The following is an 18,503-nucleotide window of genomic DNA, read 5'->3' on the forward strand; positions in this document are numbered from 1 at the left end:
GCTTTATTGTACACGCAGATGGTGCTATCTCCTGGCTCACTCAAAATAGGTAATGACTGCCGTATCTACAGCTGAAGCAAAACTGGGAGATGCTATAGATGCTGCTAAGCAAATAATTTATCTGGTAGACAACAAAACAAATCCCAGGTAAAGGAACGAAATAAATTATAAATGTAATGGAGAAACAAACTGTTGAGATCCTACAAAAACCAAGTAAATGAATGCAGGAAACAACAAATCTATCCGGAAAACAAACTATACAGTTTGCACAAACCAATGAAATCACCAAAGAAACTATGAACCACTCAAATTTAACCAGCAAAGACCAGTCAGTATCCTAAAAGCAAACCTTCAAAAGCTATAAACAATCAAAATCGCCAAAGGAACTATAATTGATTGAAATCCAAAGAGAATAAAACATTTAAGAAACCTGATAACATCTGTGGTCAAAGATTACAGTCCAAAACACTTCATTGAAACCCAAATAGAAAACATTATTTAAGAATCCTGATAAAATCACAATCGAATACACATTCTACATTCTGTGAAATATTTTCATGAGCATACATTACATTGTTATGGAGTTTAGTGATGATTTTATCCTGAAGTAATATTTCTGCTTTTGTAAATTTATGTATGTACTTTCTTCATTTGTTTAAACAAATCAAAATGGGCACTGCGGAAAAGCTAATTTCCATATTTGAAACTGTGTTATGACACCATTCCAGTTAAAGGGAACAGCTCATTGAAGATCCATCACAAACTCAACATCTGTGGTATGATTTGTAGTAATGGCTATTACTGCCATGATGAGCTAGTAACACAATATCTGAAATGCTTATTGTTATGTGTTCCGTGTAGCCACATGGTTAGAAATGTCATATTATGAAGTTGCATTAGGTATGAAGATAGTTCGCGTTCTGCTGCAGACTTTCTTCTGCCCCCCCCCCCCCCCCCAACCCTCTTTGCATTTGTAAAAGATTCTGAGAGGTTCTTATTAAAAATTGAAATAGTTGCTATACTGCTGCTTACAAAATTTAGTTTTTTATTGCGAATCTGTTGGTTTTGAGGTTTTGGTTAGGCAGGAACTAACAGTAATACTGTTTTAATTGCTGTAATTTGTTTACAATGATGCATCTCACAAATATTTCATTTTTTGTTACATGTGTGTTTATTTCTGTGGTTGCATCCTGGATTGCAGACCAAAATAAGCAGATGTCATGTAGGAATACGTGTCCGTGTGTGTGTGTGTGTGTGTGTGTGTGTGTGTGTTAGTGCCACCTTGAGCCGTTAGAATTAGAGCACACTGATGACCAGTGTTTCATTATTTCCCACATAGATGTCAGTCAGCATGCATCGTTTCCCCAATGCAGAGCTGGCCGACATAGATTTTGTATATGGGACTGCACAAGGAAATGGATTTGTTCTTCAAAGGATGTACAGGGAGTGATTCTCGGATAGGAATCGGCTGGTTCGCCCAACATTCGAGCGTCTTCATAGAGAGTAGCTCATTTTGTGTTTCCAGTTGTGGAACTGGTGTTCTAAGATATTGCAAAACTCCTGTAATGGAAGAAATAATACTAAACAGAGTAGAGGATAATCCTTCGACAAGCTCGGGAGCTGTAGGACGTGTGCTAGGTGTTAGCCATCGAAGTATTTTGTGGATTTTACGTGAAGGTGGAATGCATCTGTATCATTTACAGAGAGTACAAGCAGTGCCCCGTGATGATTATTTTCCATGTCTCCACCTGGCTCATTAATACCTATAGTGAACTACAGCCAATGAAACCTTCCCTACAGATCTTTTATTTACTAATGAGGTTACCTTTACACAGTTGTGTATTTTGAGCATCCCTAATTCTCGCCTGTGAGCACATGCTAACCCACATGTCACAACAGCACATGCCTACCAAGAAAAATTTTCCATTAATGTTTGGGAAGGCATAGTGCACAATAACTTAATAGGACTGTACATTCTATCTGTCATTTAACTGGCCACACATACATCATCTTTCTACAGGAGGTCTTATCAGAACTTGTGTGTGATGTTCTTCTAGCCATCTGCAGATGAATATGGTTCCAGCATATTGGATGGAGCCCCAGTTCACTTCAGTCGAAAGTTCAGGAATCAGCTGGATGCTGTCTATGACCAGCTGTGGATAGGATGGGGTGATCCACTTCCCTGGCCACTGTGTTCTCCTAGTTTGACCTGTGTGGATTTTCTTGCAGGGTCATTTGAAAAGCCTGGCATTACAAGAGTCCTGTCTCATCTGAAGAAGAGCTAGTTGCCTGCGTGTCTGTTGTTGCTGGTCATGTGATCAAAATGCCTGACATCTTTCCTAATGTATGCCGATCCATGCGCCGTCACTTTTAATTGTGTATCGCAGTTGGTTGCCACTGTTTCGAGCACCTCTCGAAAACTATGAATAAATTTCTGATGTTATTTGTCTTTACATGTCTTTTCGGTTTCCTGTGATTCATACCACTGTACAAGCTAGCACTGTAATGTACCATTACCGCACACTTTATTTGTGTTCGAAATCTGCTTATTTAGGTTCCTTGTACCTGCCTTTACATTTTTGACACATAGTTTAGGACCACCCAGTGTATGGGATAGTCATGCATGTTTAACTTGGTACCATCCTGTATGCAGATAACTTAACACCAGTAGAGCACTGTGAAACTAATAAAGAGTTAATCCACTGTCTCGAGCAAACACTTGGGAAGGTAGAGACGTGGGTAAAAAATAACTGAAATTAAACGTGCAAAAACAGAAATTTCTCATTTCACCACAAAACAACCTGCACAATGTGTAAGAGACACACACGACAGAGGGGTCCAGAAAAATTTACATTCTTTTTGACAGATAATATCTTTGAACCAAAATGACATACCATTGCAATTTTACACGGTAGAGTAGTCCATTGTTTTCTCAACAGAAATTAGCATGCATTTTCCAGCAGTTGGCAGTGCAGCAATGAATGAAGTAATATTTTCATTTGAGTAATGCAAACCCATATTGAAGTGGTACTGGAAGTATGAAAACATGATGCAGGTACAACGGCAATGGCATGATGTGTACAGATCTAGGCTACCAACACGTATAATAATTTATCATATTCGGGATAAATTTGAAACTGATGATGCTCTTCAGGTTGTGCATGAGGAAAGGTCTGGCTTACCAAAAACATCAACAAATCCAGCTTCCAGAGCTGCTGCATTGCAAAATTTTACTAGACCGGCTGAGAAATCCATGAAGCACCGTGCACATGAAAGCAGGGTAAGCTGATAAAGCATAAAACAAAAATCTGAAGACTGCAAAGTGGAAAGTGCAAATTTCATGCTATGAATGAGGATTAACTGGATTGAAGGATGGAGTACTTAAAGTGGTTTGAAGGCGTGCTTTGCAAGGATGAACATTTTTGCATGGTTATCTGGTCTGATGAGGGACAATTCAAACAAAATAGTACTGTAAACTGCCAAAGCTGCATCTACCGGGCACCTGAAAATCCTCACATTCATTTGGACAAACATGTTAATCTCCACGATTCTCCTGCGTTCCGCTGCCCATGTACATTGTTCTCACAAGTACATCTTTCCACACTTGGCAGATTGAAGTCCCTTCATTGTTTACAGTACACTGTGGCTCACCTGAAATATAACTTTTCACTATGTGTATATAACATCTAACTTTGCCTCTGTTACATCCTTTGCTATTCCTCCCCCGTCCTTATCCCAGTCCCCCTCTCTCTCCTTTCCTTCTCCTCTATGGTTCCCATGCCCTCACCTCTGGATGCTGCTAGCCCTACCCAGCCAGGGAAGTGTCCCCCTTCTTCGGCATCTGCCAGTGATAGGTCCCCCTCTTTGGACCCCTCCCTATGCTGCCTCCTAGACAGAAGGCCTGCAGTCAGTGTCTATTCGCTATGGAATTCTTTTCTGGGGAACAAAAGCACAAAACTTGAACACAGGTTTCAGACTACAGAAGAAGTTCATAAGAATAATAACTAAAAATAGCAGTCAAGCTCATTGTAAAGATCTTTTAAAAACTCTGGGAATTTTAACTACACCATGTGAGTAAGTTCACTGATCTGTTGTATACATCAAGAATAACATTGATAGTTACTGCACAAACAACTCTGTCTCACATTTATCAAGAATCAATAAACATAAAACAGAAACCAGTTTTTTTTTTCTTTTTTTGGTAACTGTAAAATAAATTGCCCAAGGAAATTTAAGAGATTACGAAACAAACTTATTTAAAAAGGCACTTAAAAGTACCTATCGAGGAATATATTCTGTACAGTGAATGTTACTTTTAATAACAGAGTATGAGTTCGGTAAGAAATGTAATGCTTTAACAATAATAAAACACATGTCATTTCCATAACATTTTCTCACTGTGTTTTTTTCTTTCTTTTCTGAAAAACTTACTCCCAAAACTATGCAGTGCGTAAAACTAACACCTTATTCTTGTTCTGATCTCAACATCTCACTCACTATGCTCAGTTTTTAAGGCTAGCAAATGGGAAGTCTCGGCACACAAAATGGGAACCAACCATCATCGCTATGGTCCTCACGTCAGCTGATTTTGTAGTGTTACATAGTGAAACAGTGTGTGTGTGTGTGTGTGTGTGTGTGTGTGTGTGTGTGTGTGTGTGTGTGTGTGTGTATGTGTGTGTGTGTGCGCGGTGAATGGGGGTGAGAAATGAATGACTAGTATAGCAATAGTTTTTTTTTACATTTTAAATAATTTCTTTGCAAAGTGGTATTGTGCACAAACGATAAAATGAGTGAAGTAGCACAAATGTCTGTGTATATGAATTACGTTATTTTTGTTATTCGTAAATTGTAATACCATGCTGTGTCCAATGTCCTTGTAAAAGTGATCTACAGATGAATAAAAACAACAGTGGGCAGTTGTGATATAATAATAAATTGTAGACTCAAATAAAACAAAAGTAAATAACTATACTCTTGTTACATGTAAGTGGAGAAAATGACTACAGTCATAAAATATGCATTTTAAAACATTATTCGTGGATCGCAGTTCTTTGATCATCATTTCATTGAAATAGGATGAAGAATTTTGTTGCCAAAAGTAGATAAAAGTACTAATAAAAGAAATAGTTCACATCTTGCTGTAAAACCCAAAAGTCTTGTTCTCCTCAGTGGCAGGAACACACATAATATTGTTGTCAGTCTAATATGATCATACACTGTGTTATCACTTTATGAAAGGAAACAGTATTTTTGCTCTCTGTCTGTGTTCTACTGGAGCAGTTAAATTATTCAGGATTATATCCATTGATTATGTGGAGTACTAGTGGACTGAAATACTCGTAAAATAATACTGTGATATGAGCAATTGCTTTAGTTTGGTATTCTTTTCGTATGGGATATTGCCAGGCACACCTCCTTCAACACCGAAATTCTGATCGAGTTGAAGGACTCAGTCATTCCAAGAGTTCGAAGAAGTTTTCAAGACCTGTTCAGTCTTTTTGTATCATCTCTCACTCAAATAATTTTACTACTTTCCATGGTGTTGTTGCATTAATTAACTTTTTTTTCCTTTCCAGAGTACTGATATAGCTTTGTTCCTGCCTAAAAAGAAAGCAGTAATTAAATTACTTTCTGTTACTCTTAGGAGGGGCCTATTCAGCATGTGACAGTTTCTCCTGATGAGCAGCTGTTTGCATTTGCCACTGTTAAGGGAGCAGTGTGTATGCTTGAGCGGAACCATGTAGCTGGATCACGTCATTTGCACAAGTCATCTGAACATGTTGGTACTGAAGTTACTGCCTTGTGTTGGGGTGCTCAAAATGAGCTGTACATTGGAGATGCCTTGGGGCGAGTATCAGTACTCAGTGCACCCGTGCTGGTAAGTGTTCAGAGGTTTTTGAGACATAATATAATCATCACTTCGCTAATACCATAGTGAAATCCATTGAAACTTCAAAATTTTACAACTGGTGGTGTTATGGTTATGCCTACCAATAACTAACCTACGCCCAGTCATAAAATTTCAAAGTAAATGACTGTTCTACACTAAGTTCTCTACAATTGCATGTATGTCTCGGCTTTGGCTGTTTCTTCCTGGAAGTACTTGGTACAGCACAAGATTACTGCAGTGTGGCATTTTTTGGTTGGCACAACTCTCTTCAGTTCTATTCGGTGCTATTTGCCCTTCACTGTTTTTTTGTGATATGAAGGATGTTCACAGGTCCAGTGGATGTTTACACAAAAAGAAAGTCTAGAGGTCTATCATGGAAAAAACCCTTAAAAATGAGCAGGAATAACAGAAGAGAGGATGAAAAGTCTCAAGATCTGTCATGCAGTTGCATAAGTGAATGGTATTGCAAATTTGATATGAAATGATTTTACAGTATCATGCAGAAAGAAATTAAAGATGTTGTTGACAATGAACGAGCAAAAATTTACGACATTGTTCTGTACATCAAGAAGTACTTTGTGTTAATTTGCAGGCATGCAATAAGTGAAGAAAATGGTGGTATTAATTGTAAAATTTCTGAAGTTGCACCCGCTATTCCACTGTCAGTTGCAACAGTTTGATGGAACTGAAAAGAGTATGGAGACTTATATATTACTTTAAAGTACATTGATTAAGTTGTAGGGCATGTCTGGAATGATTTTTTGATTTAAAACTTGCTGTTGTTGAATTTATTTAGGAAAAAGGAGTGCAAGAACAAAAATTAGAACATCCGGAATGGACTGCGACCTTGCATTTTAAGTCTGTGACAGCACACAGCCACAGTAAGACATTGCAAGGTGAAAAAAATAAATAAATAAATAAACTTATTTCTGATTTGATGGGGCTCCATTTAAAAAGAAATCATGTTATGGAATTGACAAATTCTGAGAAACACAGTCCCGTTCCGTAAGCTCACTGCCGTTAAAGGAAACGCGAGATTTGAAGAATTCATAGGGGGCTGGAAAGCATTATAAGCATATATCCCTAAACGTTTTGAAGACACTGTCAGATTTATATCTGTTGTCTAGCTGTTTTCAAATCCACTTGCTGTTTCATTTGGAAGCACCCCTGTGCATGTGCAGAAGTAACTGACTGATGTGCGAGGTAATTCCTGTTTTTATGAAAACTGCTTTTGCATCAAAACTGTGCTGGACATCTACATTGCGTTCCTCAGGTAGAGTTTCACTTTCCCATAATGAGGTTGCAAAAGTGTTTAAGTGTTTCAATCGACATAATTGTGTGAAGGACCTTTTTTCAATTATGAAACTAAGTATGTTACTGTTACATGGCAAATTGAGTGTGAAAATCTGTGAAATTGTCTGTGTCTATCCTTATGCCTACAGTTTGTACTGGATAAAAATTATATTATGTCTTCAGCATGCCAGAAGTAATTAAAGAATACTGAAAATCTGTTTTCTTTGTGATATATGTTGTTGAGAAACGTGAAATATAGAACAGAGTAGTACCCAGTGAGACTGCATTGCCGTTTAAATGCTGTGCCTTTGCAGTTTCTCCATCTTCACCCTCCTTACACTCAGACAGCGCGCCACGGTGTTAGGGGATATGTGCAGTGAGGCTGAGTAATATGGCTCTGTTGCCAAGGTATGGCCCTCAAGACAAATTCTTGGACGGCCATGTTTTAGGATGTTGTTATTAAATAACCAAACAATGGAAAGTCCAACAATGTGGATAGTATGACAATGAAAATAATCAATTTTTGACAATGTAATGTAATTGTATTGATAAAAAATCTGCTCACCAAGTGACACCAGGAGCACGCGCTCACACACACACACACACACACACACACACACACACACACACACACACACAGAGTCTTATCCAGTGCTGTCCCCAACAATCAGTCTTTCCGTCTCATCCCATCTGGTAAGTCTCCTCTGAGCAAGGATTCTGGGTGTCTTTTCTGAACTCTACTCAGTTTTCTAAACCTCCCCAGTCTTCTTCCTTCACACCTCTTCCTTCCCCTTCAATCCTTCTGCCAGGAGGAGGAGTCACTGGCTCCTAAAGCTCTCATACACAAAACTTTTTTGTTGTATGTCTGTTCTCCTGCTGCCATTTTGTGAGTAGATTTTTTTTTCTTGTCTAATAACAATATGGATAGGACAGATCACTACCACACAGAGATTGCATTTATTCGCAGACAAGCGGCCACTGTGGATAGTTTTGACACAAACTCTGTTATCTGCGAGATTCAGATGAGATCAGCAACTTTGTACACTCCATGTTAGGACTACTCGGAAAGTGAATTTGAAAAACACTGGGAAGTGAGAGTCATAAATGAAGCCCAGTTTGAAGAATAAGCCCCACTACATTAGTCACATTCAGCTACTTATAGTAACGCCCCTTTTTGACTGTGGCCAGCTGGAGATGGTGGAAATTGTGGACCCTCAATTTCCTCACAGCCTGTTCTTGATCCTCCACTCCGATCACAAGAACTTTACACCACAGTCAAAGTACATTTACTATCCAGGCTATGTAAGTTTTCCTCAAAACCTACTTCCAGGCTGCAATAGCACAGCTACATCTCCTGCTGCAGCAAATGATGCTGATGGTCCCAATACATCATACATGCTAGAATTATTTCAAGAAAAACATACATAAACAAATGAGACAGGTTTCTGACTTCTTGTCAAAAACATTTGTAAATTGAATTTCAGTCTATAACAACGTACTTTTCGAATAAAAACTGAAAATCACTTCTATGTGTGTTTTACTGTTACAACTAAAACTGTAAATATTACTGCAGACAACAAATAATTAGCGGTGACTGGACCAACAGCAGCAACAATGGCAGACGCGAGCGGCGGAGGCGCTGTCAGTGGAGTCGTGGGCTGAGGCGGCGGAAGCCGCGAAGCCTTCAGCTCTGCTGGAAAACAACCAGCGGCAGAAAACAGAGGATGGCACAAACGGGTCTGGTTCCGGTGTCACTTGACAGTGCCGGAGGGACCAGAAATGACAAATAAGGTGCGCCCAAGATGGTGAAGAATGCGCCCCTGCTCTCAGCACTGCCTGCAAGAGAAAACGCGATTGAACACCAAATCATGTGGCGCCAAGCCAGAATGAGGCAAAGCAGCAGGAGCACGCGGTGGTGGGTGCAATAGCTGCAGGAGCAACCAATGGGCACGGCTATGTAGCATTTCCGCGGGGAACGGGTGCCGCACGGCTGAGAGCTATAGGAAGCAAGGAAAGTCCAGAGTGTGCGCTTGCAAGCATGCTTTGTGCACTACTTGCTCATCTTTGACTTAAACGTACGCACAAAGCGTTCAGCCTCGCCGTTCGACTGGCGGTGGAACGGGACTGAGGTCAGATGGCGAATGCCGTTAGCAGCACAGAGCGCTTCAAACTCTGAGGACATGAATTGGGGGCCATTGTCAGAGACAATAACTTCAGGAAGGCTCTCAATACAAAAACTAGACGTCAAAGCCTGAACAGTACTCGCAGATGTAGTAGGCACAGTAAAAGGAAAGTTGCTGTACACATCAATAACTATCAACCAGTGGGTGTCCCAGAAAGGACCCGCAAAATCAATATGGATGCACTGCCAAGGCGCAGTAAGAGTCGGCCACACAAAGAAGTGTGATGCTCTGCACAAGAGCGACAATTAGCAAGCAAATTCTCAATATGTTTATCAATGTTGACCCAAGTGTAGTGACGAAGCGCTAATTGCTTCGTCTGTACTATACTCCAATGACCAGCGTGCAGCAATCGGAGGATTTCCGACTGAAACAAACGAGGTACAACCACACGAGACTGATCATTGTCAGTTCATGGTGTACAGACAAGTTGTGATGTTGTGCAAATTAGCATCAAACAAGTGAATCACGAATCTGCATAGCAGATGGAGGCCATTCAGCTAATTCCTTATCCTGCTAATCAATAAACACGCATGACAATTTGGAAGAACCAAACACTGCGTCAGGACCGATAGGTAGATGAGACAAAGCATCAGCATTGTTATGCTGGGCCGTAAGCCGAAACAAAATTTCGTAATTGTAGTTTCACAAAAACAAAAACCGATGTTGCAACTTTTGTGCCGTATGGGCTGGAACTGGCTTTGACGGGGGACACGACGACGTCAAAGGCTTATGGTCGGTGACCAAATAGAACTTGCGACCGTACAAAAAATCGTGAAACTTTGTCACTCCATAGACAATTGCTGAAGCTTCTTTCTCAATTTGAGAATAGTTCTGCTGGGCAGAACTGAGCAACTTAGACGCAAAAGCAATCGGGCGATTGACAGAATTAATGCGGTGCAAGAGAACCACTCCGATGCCATGAGACGATGCATTGACAGCCCAAACAACCGGTTTGGTTGGATTGAAAGGAATCAAACAGCAATCACTCAACAAAGCAGATTTGAGCTTGTGGAAAGCAGCGTCACATTCCGTAGACCAAACAAAAGAAACACTCTTACGCCTAAGGAGATGCAAAGGCGCTGCAATCTGCACTGCATTTGGTATAAACCGAATATAGTATGTAATTTTGCAACACAGACTGAAGTTCTTTCAAGTCCCTAATCACACTGAGATGTGACAGTGAGGGGTGGATACCCTGTCCGTTAATCATATGTCCTAAATACTGAATCTCAGTTTGAAAAAATTTGCACTTGTCTCTGTTACACTTTAGTCCTGCCTGCAAAAGTACAGTAAATAAGGCACGCAAATTCTGCTAATGTTCTTCAGGGGTGCAACCTGATACAACTATATTGTTCAGATAATTGGAACAACCAGGGACAGTGTCACACAACTGCTGCAAATGAGACTGAAATATAGCAGGAGCCGAAGTACAACCGAACAGAAGGTGACGAAACTTGAACAATCCAAGGTGGGTATTGATTACAAAATAGCGCTGTGACTGTTCGTCGAGCGGGATCTGAAAGTATACGTCCCGCACGTCAATCATGGAAAAGAATTTTCCCACACCAAGCATATCAAAAATGTCTTTAGGACGCGGTAAGGGAAACGTAGCTACCACTGTCTGGGGATTTACTGTAGACTTAGTCAGCACAAATACGGAGACGACCGTTTGGTTTCTTCACACACACTATAGGTGAAGCCCATGGCGAAGCAGAAACAGGTGCAATGACACCACTGTCTTGCAAATACATAAGTTCAGCAGCTACGGCATCACGCAGTGCACGCCGGAAAATAGACATGGCATTTTCTTTAACTACAACATCCGCTGCAAAGTCTGTGGCACAACCAAGGCCATCAGAAGAGAGTTCAGCAAAATCATCGCACAGTGCGGCAACACTGTCTGCATGGTCACTAGTGTTGATGCAAAGTACATTGTCCTGAATTGCGAGGCCAAAAAGTTCAAATGCGTCCGTGCCAAAAATGTTTGTAGCATCACTAGAGCGGATTTCCTGTCCAAATAATGCAGTCAGTGTGGAATTCGAAAGACGAAGTGGGACCAAACCAAGCAAGTCATACGTTGATTGGTTCGGTAAAGAAACTGACACTGGTTCGGTAAAGAAACTGACACACCAGTGTCCAGTTGCATGGGAACAGAACGTCCACAAATGTTCAAAGTCACAGAAAGTTTTCTCGCACCGTGTTGAATGTGAGAGGAAGTGTCTGGCGAAATGTGAGTCACACGAAGAGCAGTAGAAGCATGTGAAGCAGAGGGCTTTGAATAAATGGCATTAATGTGCATAGGCTGATGTGAATCATGAGCACTTGGGTGAAATTTGAATCCCGTTACATGGATGCTTAATCAAAAAGTTTATTTTTTGAATTAGAAGAATGTCTGTAGCCCAGGGAAAGGCTACTAATGTAATGTCAGGGGAAGGGGAAGGGGGAGGGTAGTAGGCTGGAGGCCAGATCTGCATTTCTTGCATGGAAAAATGTTCTTAAACCAGCCCTGAACATTTTTCTGGGAGAGACCATTTCCCCCACCACAAATGTTGCTTGCTCTTCCAGTTATAGACAGACTATACTAACTGCATGGTTTTGAGTTTTATTCTTTCTCCATCATCCCTTGTCTTATCCAATACAATGTTTCTGCTGAAAAGAAAGCTTCATACTGGAAATGACAATAAGTATCTTCTTATTGGTTCTGCATTTTTAGTGTGCATCACTGATGCTTATGATAGGGCTGGTACTTTCAGTATTGTTAATTTAACTATATATTGATAAATGCCTGGGAGGAGTCTGTTGCCAGGTGTTGATAGAATGCATATTATTTTGTTGTATGATTGTTTTTATTTTGTAGTAAAAATCAATCATTGTTGTATCTCATATGATACTGAGTACTGAGCTCCTAGTTACATCTTCTGAATCTTTCATCGTCTGTGAAATGCCTGTTTTGTAATCTGCTATGGAAAGTGATTATAGTAATGTTTATTTATACACAGAAACAGTGTTTTTTGTGCTGTAAGTATTAAATGTAACAATATTGTTATTTGCAGGGGAAGAATGTTTTTAGCACACCATCATTCCAGCTTATGCAGCTTGATTCACGTGTGGTACAAATGGATGGACAGGATGGACTTCTGTTGGTGTCAACACTCACACGATCATTTATCTGTGATACAATTAGAGAACAATATAGGCAGATAGGGCAGAAGCTTCGGGAAGGGGAATTTGGAGGCTGCTTTGCAAAGCATGTTGAAGATAGGCAACCACATATGTTTTGTGCTCGACCTGGATCACGTATTTGGGAAGCTGCATCAGATGGAACTGTTCTGAGCACACATCAGTTCAAACTTGCTCTTGCTGTACCTCCAGAACCAGTTATAAGTTATTCTAGTCAGAATTTGCCAGTCAGTTTAGAAGGTTCCAGTGTCTGTTGGAATCAGCAGTCATTTAATTTTGCTAAGCTGCTCACTTTATCTGATAGTTTTCTCTTTACTTTCAAAAGTGATGGACTTTACATTTTTGATCCGTATACAGCCAGAGTGATTCTGTGGAATAACAGCTTTACTGATATTGTGGATGCTGGCACAGTAGACAATAGCATTTACGTTTGGACGGCCACAGGGAAAATGCATGTACTTACACTTCATCCATTGGAGAAATTCTTGTTACTACTGTACTTTCGTAAACAGTATACATTATGTGGCCTAATGTGTAAACTTCATGAGAAATGGTTATTGGAAGCAATAAACACGTCTCCGAAACTGTGTGTGTTAGCAGATCTTACAGAAAAGTTGGAACTTGATCAAGATTTAGTCCTGTCACTATCACCACTTCTCAAAGAATTGTCAAAACATGCTGAACAGAAACAGATAGCTCAGCGCCTTGATTCAGGAATTTTCATTGTCGGTAATGATTACTTTCTGTGCAATGAGAACAACACTGTTTCCGAAATCCCTAATGTAAGAAGAACGGAACATCTCAAAGATAAATCAAGATCACTAAGTCTCTCCCCTGAAAGAAACAGTGCACACAAATTAGAAACAGTTAATGAACTTGAGAACAGCAAAAGATGTGTCAGTCACAGTTCTCTGCCAGATGTGACAAATAGTTTGATTGATCAGCAACGTCCTTTTGTTGATAACAACATGAATAAATGGATAACAGAAGAAAGTTGTGGAAATTATGTGGACCCTGATAGCAAATGTAGTGATGATTTTCAAACATCTGCTGTACCATCCCAGGAAGCAGTTCAAGCACTGAGAGAAATAGGACAATCAGTTACATGGACAATTACCAACAGTACAAAGTCTCTGAAACAGAAGTGGCAGTTTCTGGAAGACAAGGTCAAGAATTTCGCTCAAGAAAACTCTTCTCAGCCATCTGAAGCTTTGTCTCATTGTCAGTTAACTGAAGATAATTCTCTTGTTAATTCAGAAAGAGCATACGAAAAACAAAGTGTCTTGGAGTATCCAAATTTGAATGTGTCTGATTTAATTAACATCTGTGATGAATATCATAGAATGGATATTGCTGATACGGAATCACTAAGAATGAATTTTTGTAGTAGTGTCATAGCAATTTCTTGTAAATATAACCATTATATAAACAGAAGGAATACTAAACTAGATTGTAGCAAAGGTGACAGTTCACATTTTAAAGATGAAAGTGAACATTTGGATGAAAGTGTTGATTCTTTGGTAGTGGGAACAGCCTTTCCATTTCACCACTACTTTTCTCCAGAGAGACTTGAAACTATGAAACTCTTAGTTCATGATGTTTTGAAGCATAAATCTCTAGTCAAACACTTAAAAGACTTCTTATATGATATAGAACTGCCAGAAAGCTCTCTAAAAGACTACTTTACTGTTATTTCACAAGATAGTTTAAAATTAGATGTTGCTATTGGTAGATTTTTGTCATTGTGTTCAGAAATAATTGAGCCTGAGACCGTTCTTGATGATTTAAGGAAACTGGAAGTGCCTTGTTACTTTACCTCTCTTTCTGTGTTACTAAATATAGTCCAGACAGGTGCTTCAAATTTTCTTGGTCCTAGAAGTATAGAGAAGAGTGACAGTAGCAATGGTTGGTCAGAATTGCTGCTACTTAATGCTCTGTTCATTACAATGCAAATGGGTCAGACCGAAATGTACAATTCAGTTCGAAAGGAAATGTATGTAAAGGATATTTGTTATTTAGCCATAAAGTTGGAGCAATATATGGTGAAACATGGTGAAAGTGAACAATCTGCAAAACGTCACTGCCATTTTCTCTTCCTCTCTTGTGTTGTTAAATTGCCTAACTTCAGAAACACTGTACTGGATTCGGTACATGACAGCTTCCTTGCAAATTTCATCACCGCAGCTTTAGAATCAGTGAACCAGGATTGTGGAAAGACATGCAAGTGTGGATATCCTCTGGAAACACCGAGTAGTGAGAAAGTTAAATTTATTGAAATAGGTACAATTGTTTTAGATTACTTTCAGAGGACTGATCATGAGCGAGCATTACTTCTGTGCAAACAGATTCCTCATTTATGGTTTAATATGTTACATAAGAAGTGTGATAGGTCAGATACAGACTTAAAATTGATTGTGCAGTTGGGCAGTATACAAGATTTAGAAGAATATCTGTCTGAAGCAGATGTAAGTTTCTGGAATCATGTTTTATCTCTGGTGTTTACTTTTCGCTCTGGTATTTGCCTGGGCTGTAGCTACCCGTTTACGGTAGAAAAGGATTTCCATGGTTCACTGTCTCTCTCTTTGTTGGGTGCTTTGATTGTCAAAAGCCTGGGCCCTCATGGAGCAACCTCTCTCTTCAAGAAGCATAGTCCACAGATTCAGCCTGGTGAACTTGATGCAAAGTAAGTGCAGTACAGTATTAATTAATTAATTTAATAAAATACTTTATTCTAGAATGTTGTATGTCTTATACATACATTTGATTTCTTAATTTGTCTGACCAGTGTGTTTGTAATTGCCGTATAATACCTTAAGTAATAACACATTTGATTTTCTGTCCTTTTAGTTATCTACCTTGCTTGATTAATGTTGAATCCCAAAACAAACTAATAATGTAAATTTGAATATTAAAAATAACATGGTGATTCATCGATATTTTTACTGTGATCAGGCAGTAACTAACATTAGGAGGCGCAATTCCAAGTACTGTGAAATAAAACGTTTAAAATAGCTTCCTTTTTGTGGGAGAAAGGACGAATTGATTAGAGTGATGTTATGGACACTCAACACTATGATTCCAATACAACATTTGATTATTTGACACAAAGGAATGTGCATCATGAAATATGTATCATATAAAGTCATGGATAATCAGTATTGTCAGAGTGTATGTAATTACAAATATCGATCTGCAACATCTTCCCCAACCTGGTCAGTTTCAAGAGAAATGAGCAGTTGAATGGGACGTGAGGTTATGGACCCTTCAGAAGTTCATAATGTTACAGTTCACATCTTCCTGTCTCTTCTCTCATGAAGATCTACCTGCACCTTACTCCACAAGTGCTATGGGCAAACATCCTCTTGAAGAAGAATGACATCACCCAACTGAAGTCTTCCTGAACCTGACCTTGGTTGATGAGCTTCATGAAAGTTTTTGAGCAGAATCAGGTATGCTTTCTTCCACCTGTTGTAGATATGTTCAACCATCTTCTGCTGTCATTGAAACTCCTTGGACATATCCTTTGTAACTGGTGGTTCTGGGCCTGTGGGTAATGTTGTGAGTCGCTCACCTACAAGGAAATGTGCAGGTTTCAGTGGTTGAGATTTCTTTCCCCCTTGAATAATAGGTCTAGAATTTAGTGCTGCTTCCTTTGACCAGGATTGTGTTGAGACCTTCATTCATCTAACTGTGACTGTCCTAAAACGTTTCTCAGGCAGCGTTTGACAGATCCCACCATCTGTTCCCAGAATCCTACTGTGTCGGATTCATTGCTAACCAAGCAGGCCTATGGAACCATATAGTAGTGTGCTGAAGTTTGTCTGCAGTGGTACCTCTGGAGATCTGATCAGTTGGGTTTTCCTCACAAGGGTTGTGTCTCCACTGTGATGGATTTCTTCGTCATTATATGTCGATAACATGGTTTGACACAAAGGCCTTCCATCAATTTTGGTCATTTCGTATCCTTCCTAAGGCTACAGTTGAGTCAGTCCACAGTGTTGCACAACCTGTGTCATAGCTCGTGGCCTTACTGAGATAATGAAGTAGTCTTGAACCAAGAAATGTTGCTAGAAGCTCCAGACATGGGAACTTTTTTCTCTTGATGGAAGGTTGTCAGCCTTTACTGCAAACTAAATGAATTGATTTTATGTTTGTAGTGATGTCATACATAAAGGACTGCACCTTATACCTTTTCTGATGTATCAGAAAATACATGGATTTCTCATTCAGTGTCTTCAGAAACACCAACCCTTCAGGGCATTTTTATGTGCGAACGTGCTGGCAAAGTTTATATCCACATTTACAAGCATATGGAAGGTTCAAGAGGTAAGAGTTTGTCCTATTCAGTTCTTCTTGGCCAAATTTCTGGTAAACTATTTTTGCCATGAGGGACACAGGCAACAACAGACCCAGTGGGTCTAGAATCTGGCAGTGCTTCGAAGTACTTCTCACTTTATGCCAGGACATTCTCTAATATTGTCAATGACATTGTGGACAGTCTGAGCATGTCTGTCAGCCTCTGTGTCCTATGGCCCCCAAGTACTCCATATCTGTAGCCTTCACAACACATTCTGATTGAAATATGGCAATCAGTTGGCCTGAATTTGTGGCCCACTTCGCCATAGATGGACTGATTTATGCCATGGGTGAGGTAAACATGTAATGTAAGTTAATCACTGAATTGTCATCACCAGCACCTGCTACATAATGATCCATATACATGTTATCTTCAAAAAGTAAAGCAGCTCGAGGAAAATTTGTTTTGTGCATTTTAGCAAGTCCTTTGTGCGAGGCTGCAGTTAAGATTGAAAGGTAGCTGGGAAAGTGGTGTGTAATCTTTTCATCAATTGTGATATAATTTCCTTCTACACTTTTGTCTACATCTACATCCATACTCCGCAAGCCACCTGACAGTGTGTGGCACAAGCACACAAGACAGAATCCCTGTAATTGCTGGAACCAAGGGGGCACATTTTTTAGTCTAGAGTCAGATCACAAACAAAGAGTGCTGAAAGAAATTGGAGCAGTACAAAACCATAATACATGTAACAGTTTCCAGAAAAATAAAGTTTGTTTCATCAGAACATTAGAGAGTTGAAAAACAAAATAGATTAGCTTATTGCATGCACAGATGATATGGAAAATTCTGAAGTAATAGGTGTTCTGTGCCTCTCTGAACACGATGTAACCACAGGGACCTACAAGTTAAATATCATTTTCGTGTGGAGTTAACCCCCTTGCCTTAACATTTTTTTTCAAATTATGTTAAAAAATACATTTTTATTAATGAAAATATTCTCTAATAATTAACATCAAATATAGACATATAAAGACACTTTTAAAGCTCCAAATAATGATTTACAAAATTTTGAAGATCACCAATAATAAAATCCCGAGTATGCTTGTGCACTGGACTTTGACTAAAATATCCTGAAACTTGAAGTGTTTTTTTTTTTTTTTTTTTTTTTTTTTTTTTTTTTTTTAAATAGCTATGAAGTCTTGCATATTCCTAGCAGTTGAGCATGTCTGGTCATATTTGTGCTCACAGAGAATATTATGAATAGCATCATGTAATGAAATGAGCTTCTGTGTAGTGTTCAAAATTGCCAAATGGGCTTTCTGTGGTAAGTCCTGCTTAGAAATCTGACAGTCTATGCTCAGATGTATAATGAAAGAAGCTTTTGCTGTCAAATTAGCTACACAGGGTGAAGGCGTCAAACTTTTAGTATAAGAGAGAGTCTCCGAATCTACGACAAACACTATTTTGAAGCAAGCAATTCATGTGATCATATTATATTAGATGTCATCTCTTGTTTGCTGCAGGGTGAAGTAAGCCATTAATTGTTAATATCACACAGGAAATTGTAATTTGTTCCAAGTTTCAGCACCAGAATATTATGGATGTACAGCACCATGATTACAGTACATCGATTTATTTCACACAAAGGAACATTTCG

At 39.3% G+C, this 18,503-nt stretch overlaps 1 protein-coding gene across 3 annotated transcripts in view; it reads left to right on the forward strand.

The window, feature by feature from the left end:
- Positions 1–18,503, forward strand: part of LOC126412441 (Hermansky-Pudlak syndrome 5 protein homolog) — a 74,742-nt gene that overhangs the window by 27,059 nt on the left and 29,180 nt on the right. For all 3 annotated transcript variants that reach the window (XM_050082040.1, XM_050082041.1, XM_050082042.1), the window contains 2 exons: positions 5,645–5,878; positions 12,420–15,229. In XM_050082040.1, coding sequence (XP_049937997.1) covers positions 5,645–5,878; positions 12,420–15,229 — 3,044 coding nt within the window. The remainder of the gene's footprint in view (positions 1–5,644; positions 5,879–12,419; positions 15,230–18,503) is intronic.

The sequence above is a fragment of the Schistocerca serialis genome, chromosome 7 (genome assembly GCF_023864345.2).
Source record: "Schistocerca serialis cubense isolate TAMUIC-IGC-003099 chromosome 7, iqSchSeri2.2, whole genome shotgun sequence".
Lineage (NCBI taxonomy): Eukaryota > Metazoa > Arthropoda > Insecta > Orthoptera > Acrididae > Schistocerca > Schistocerca serialis.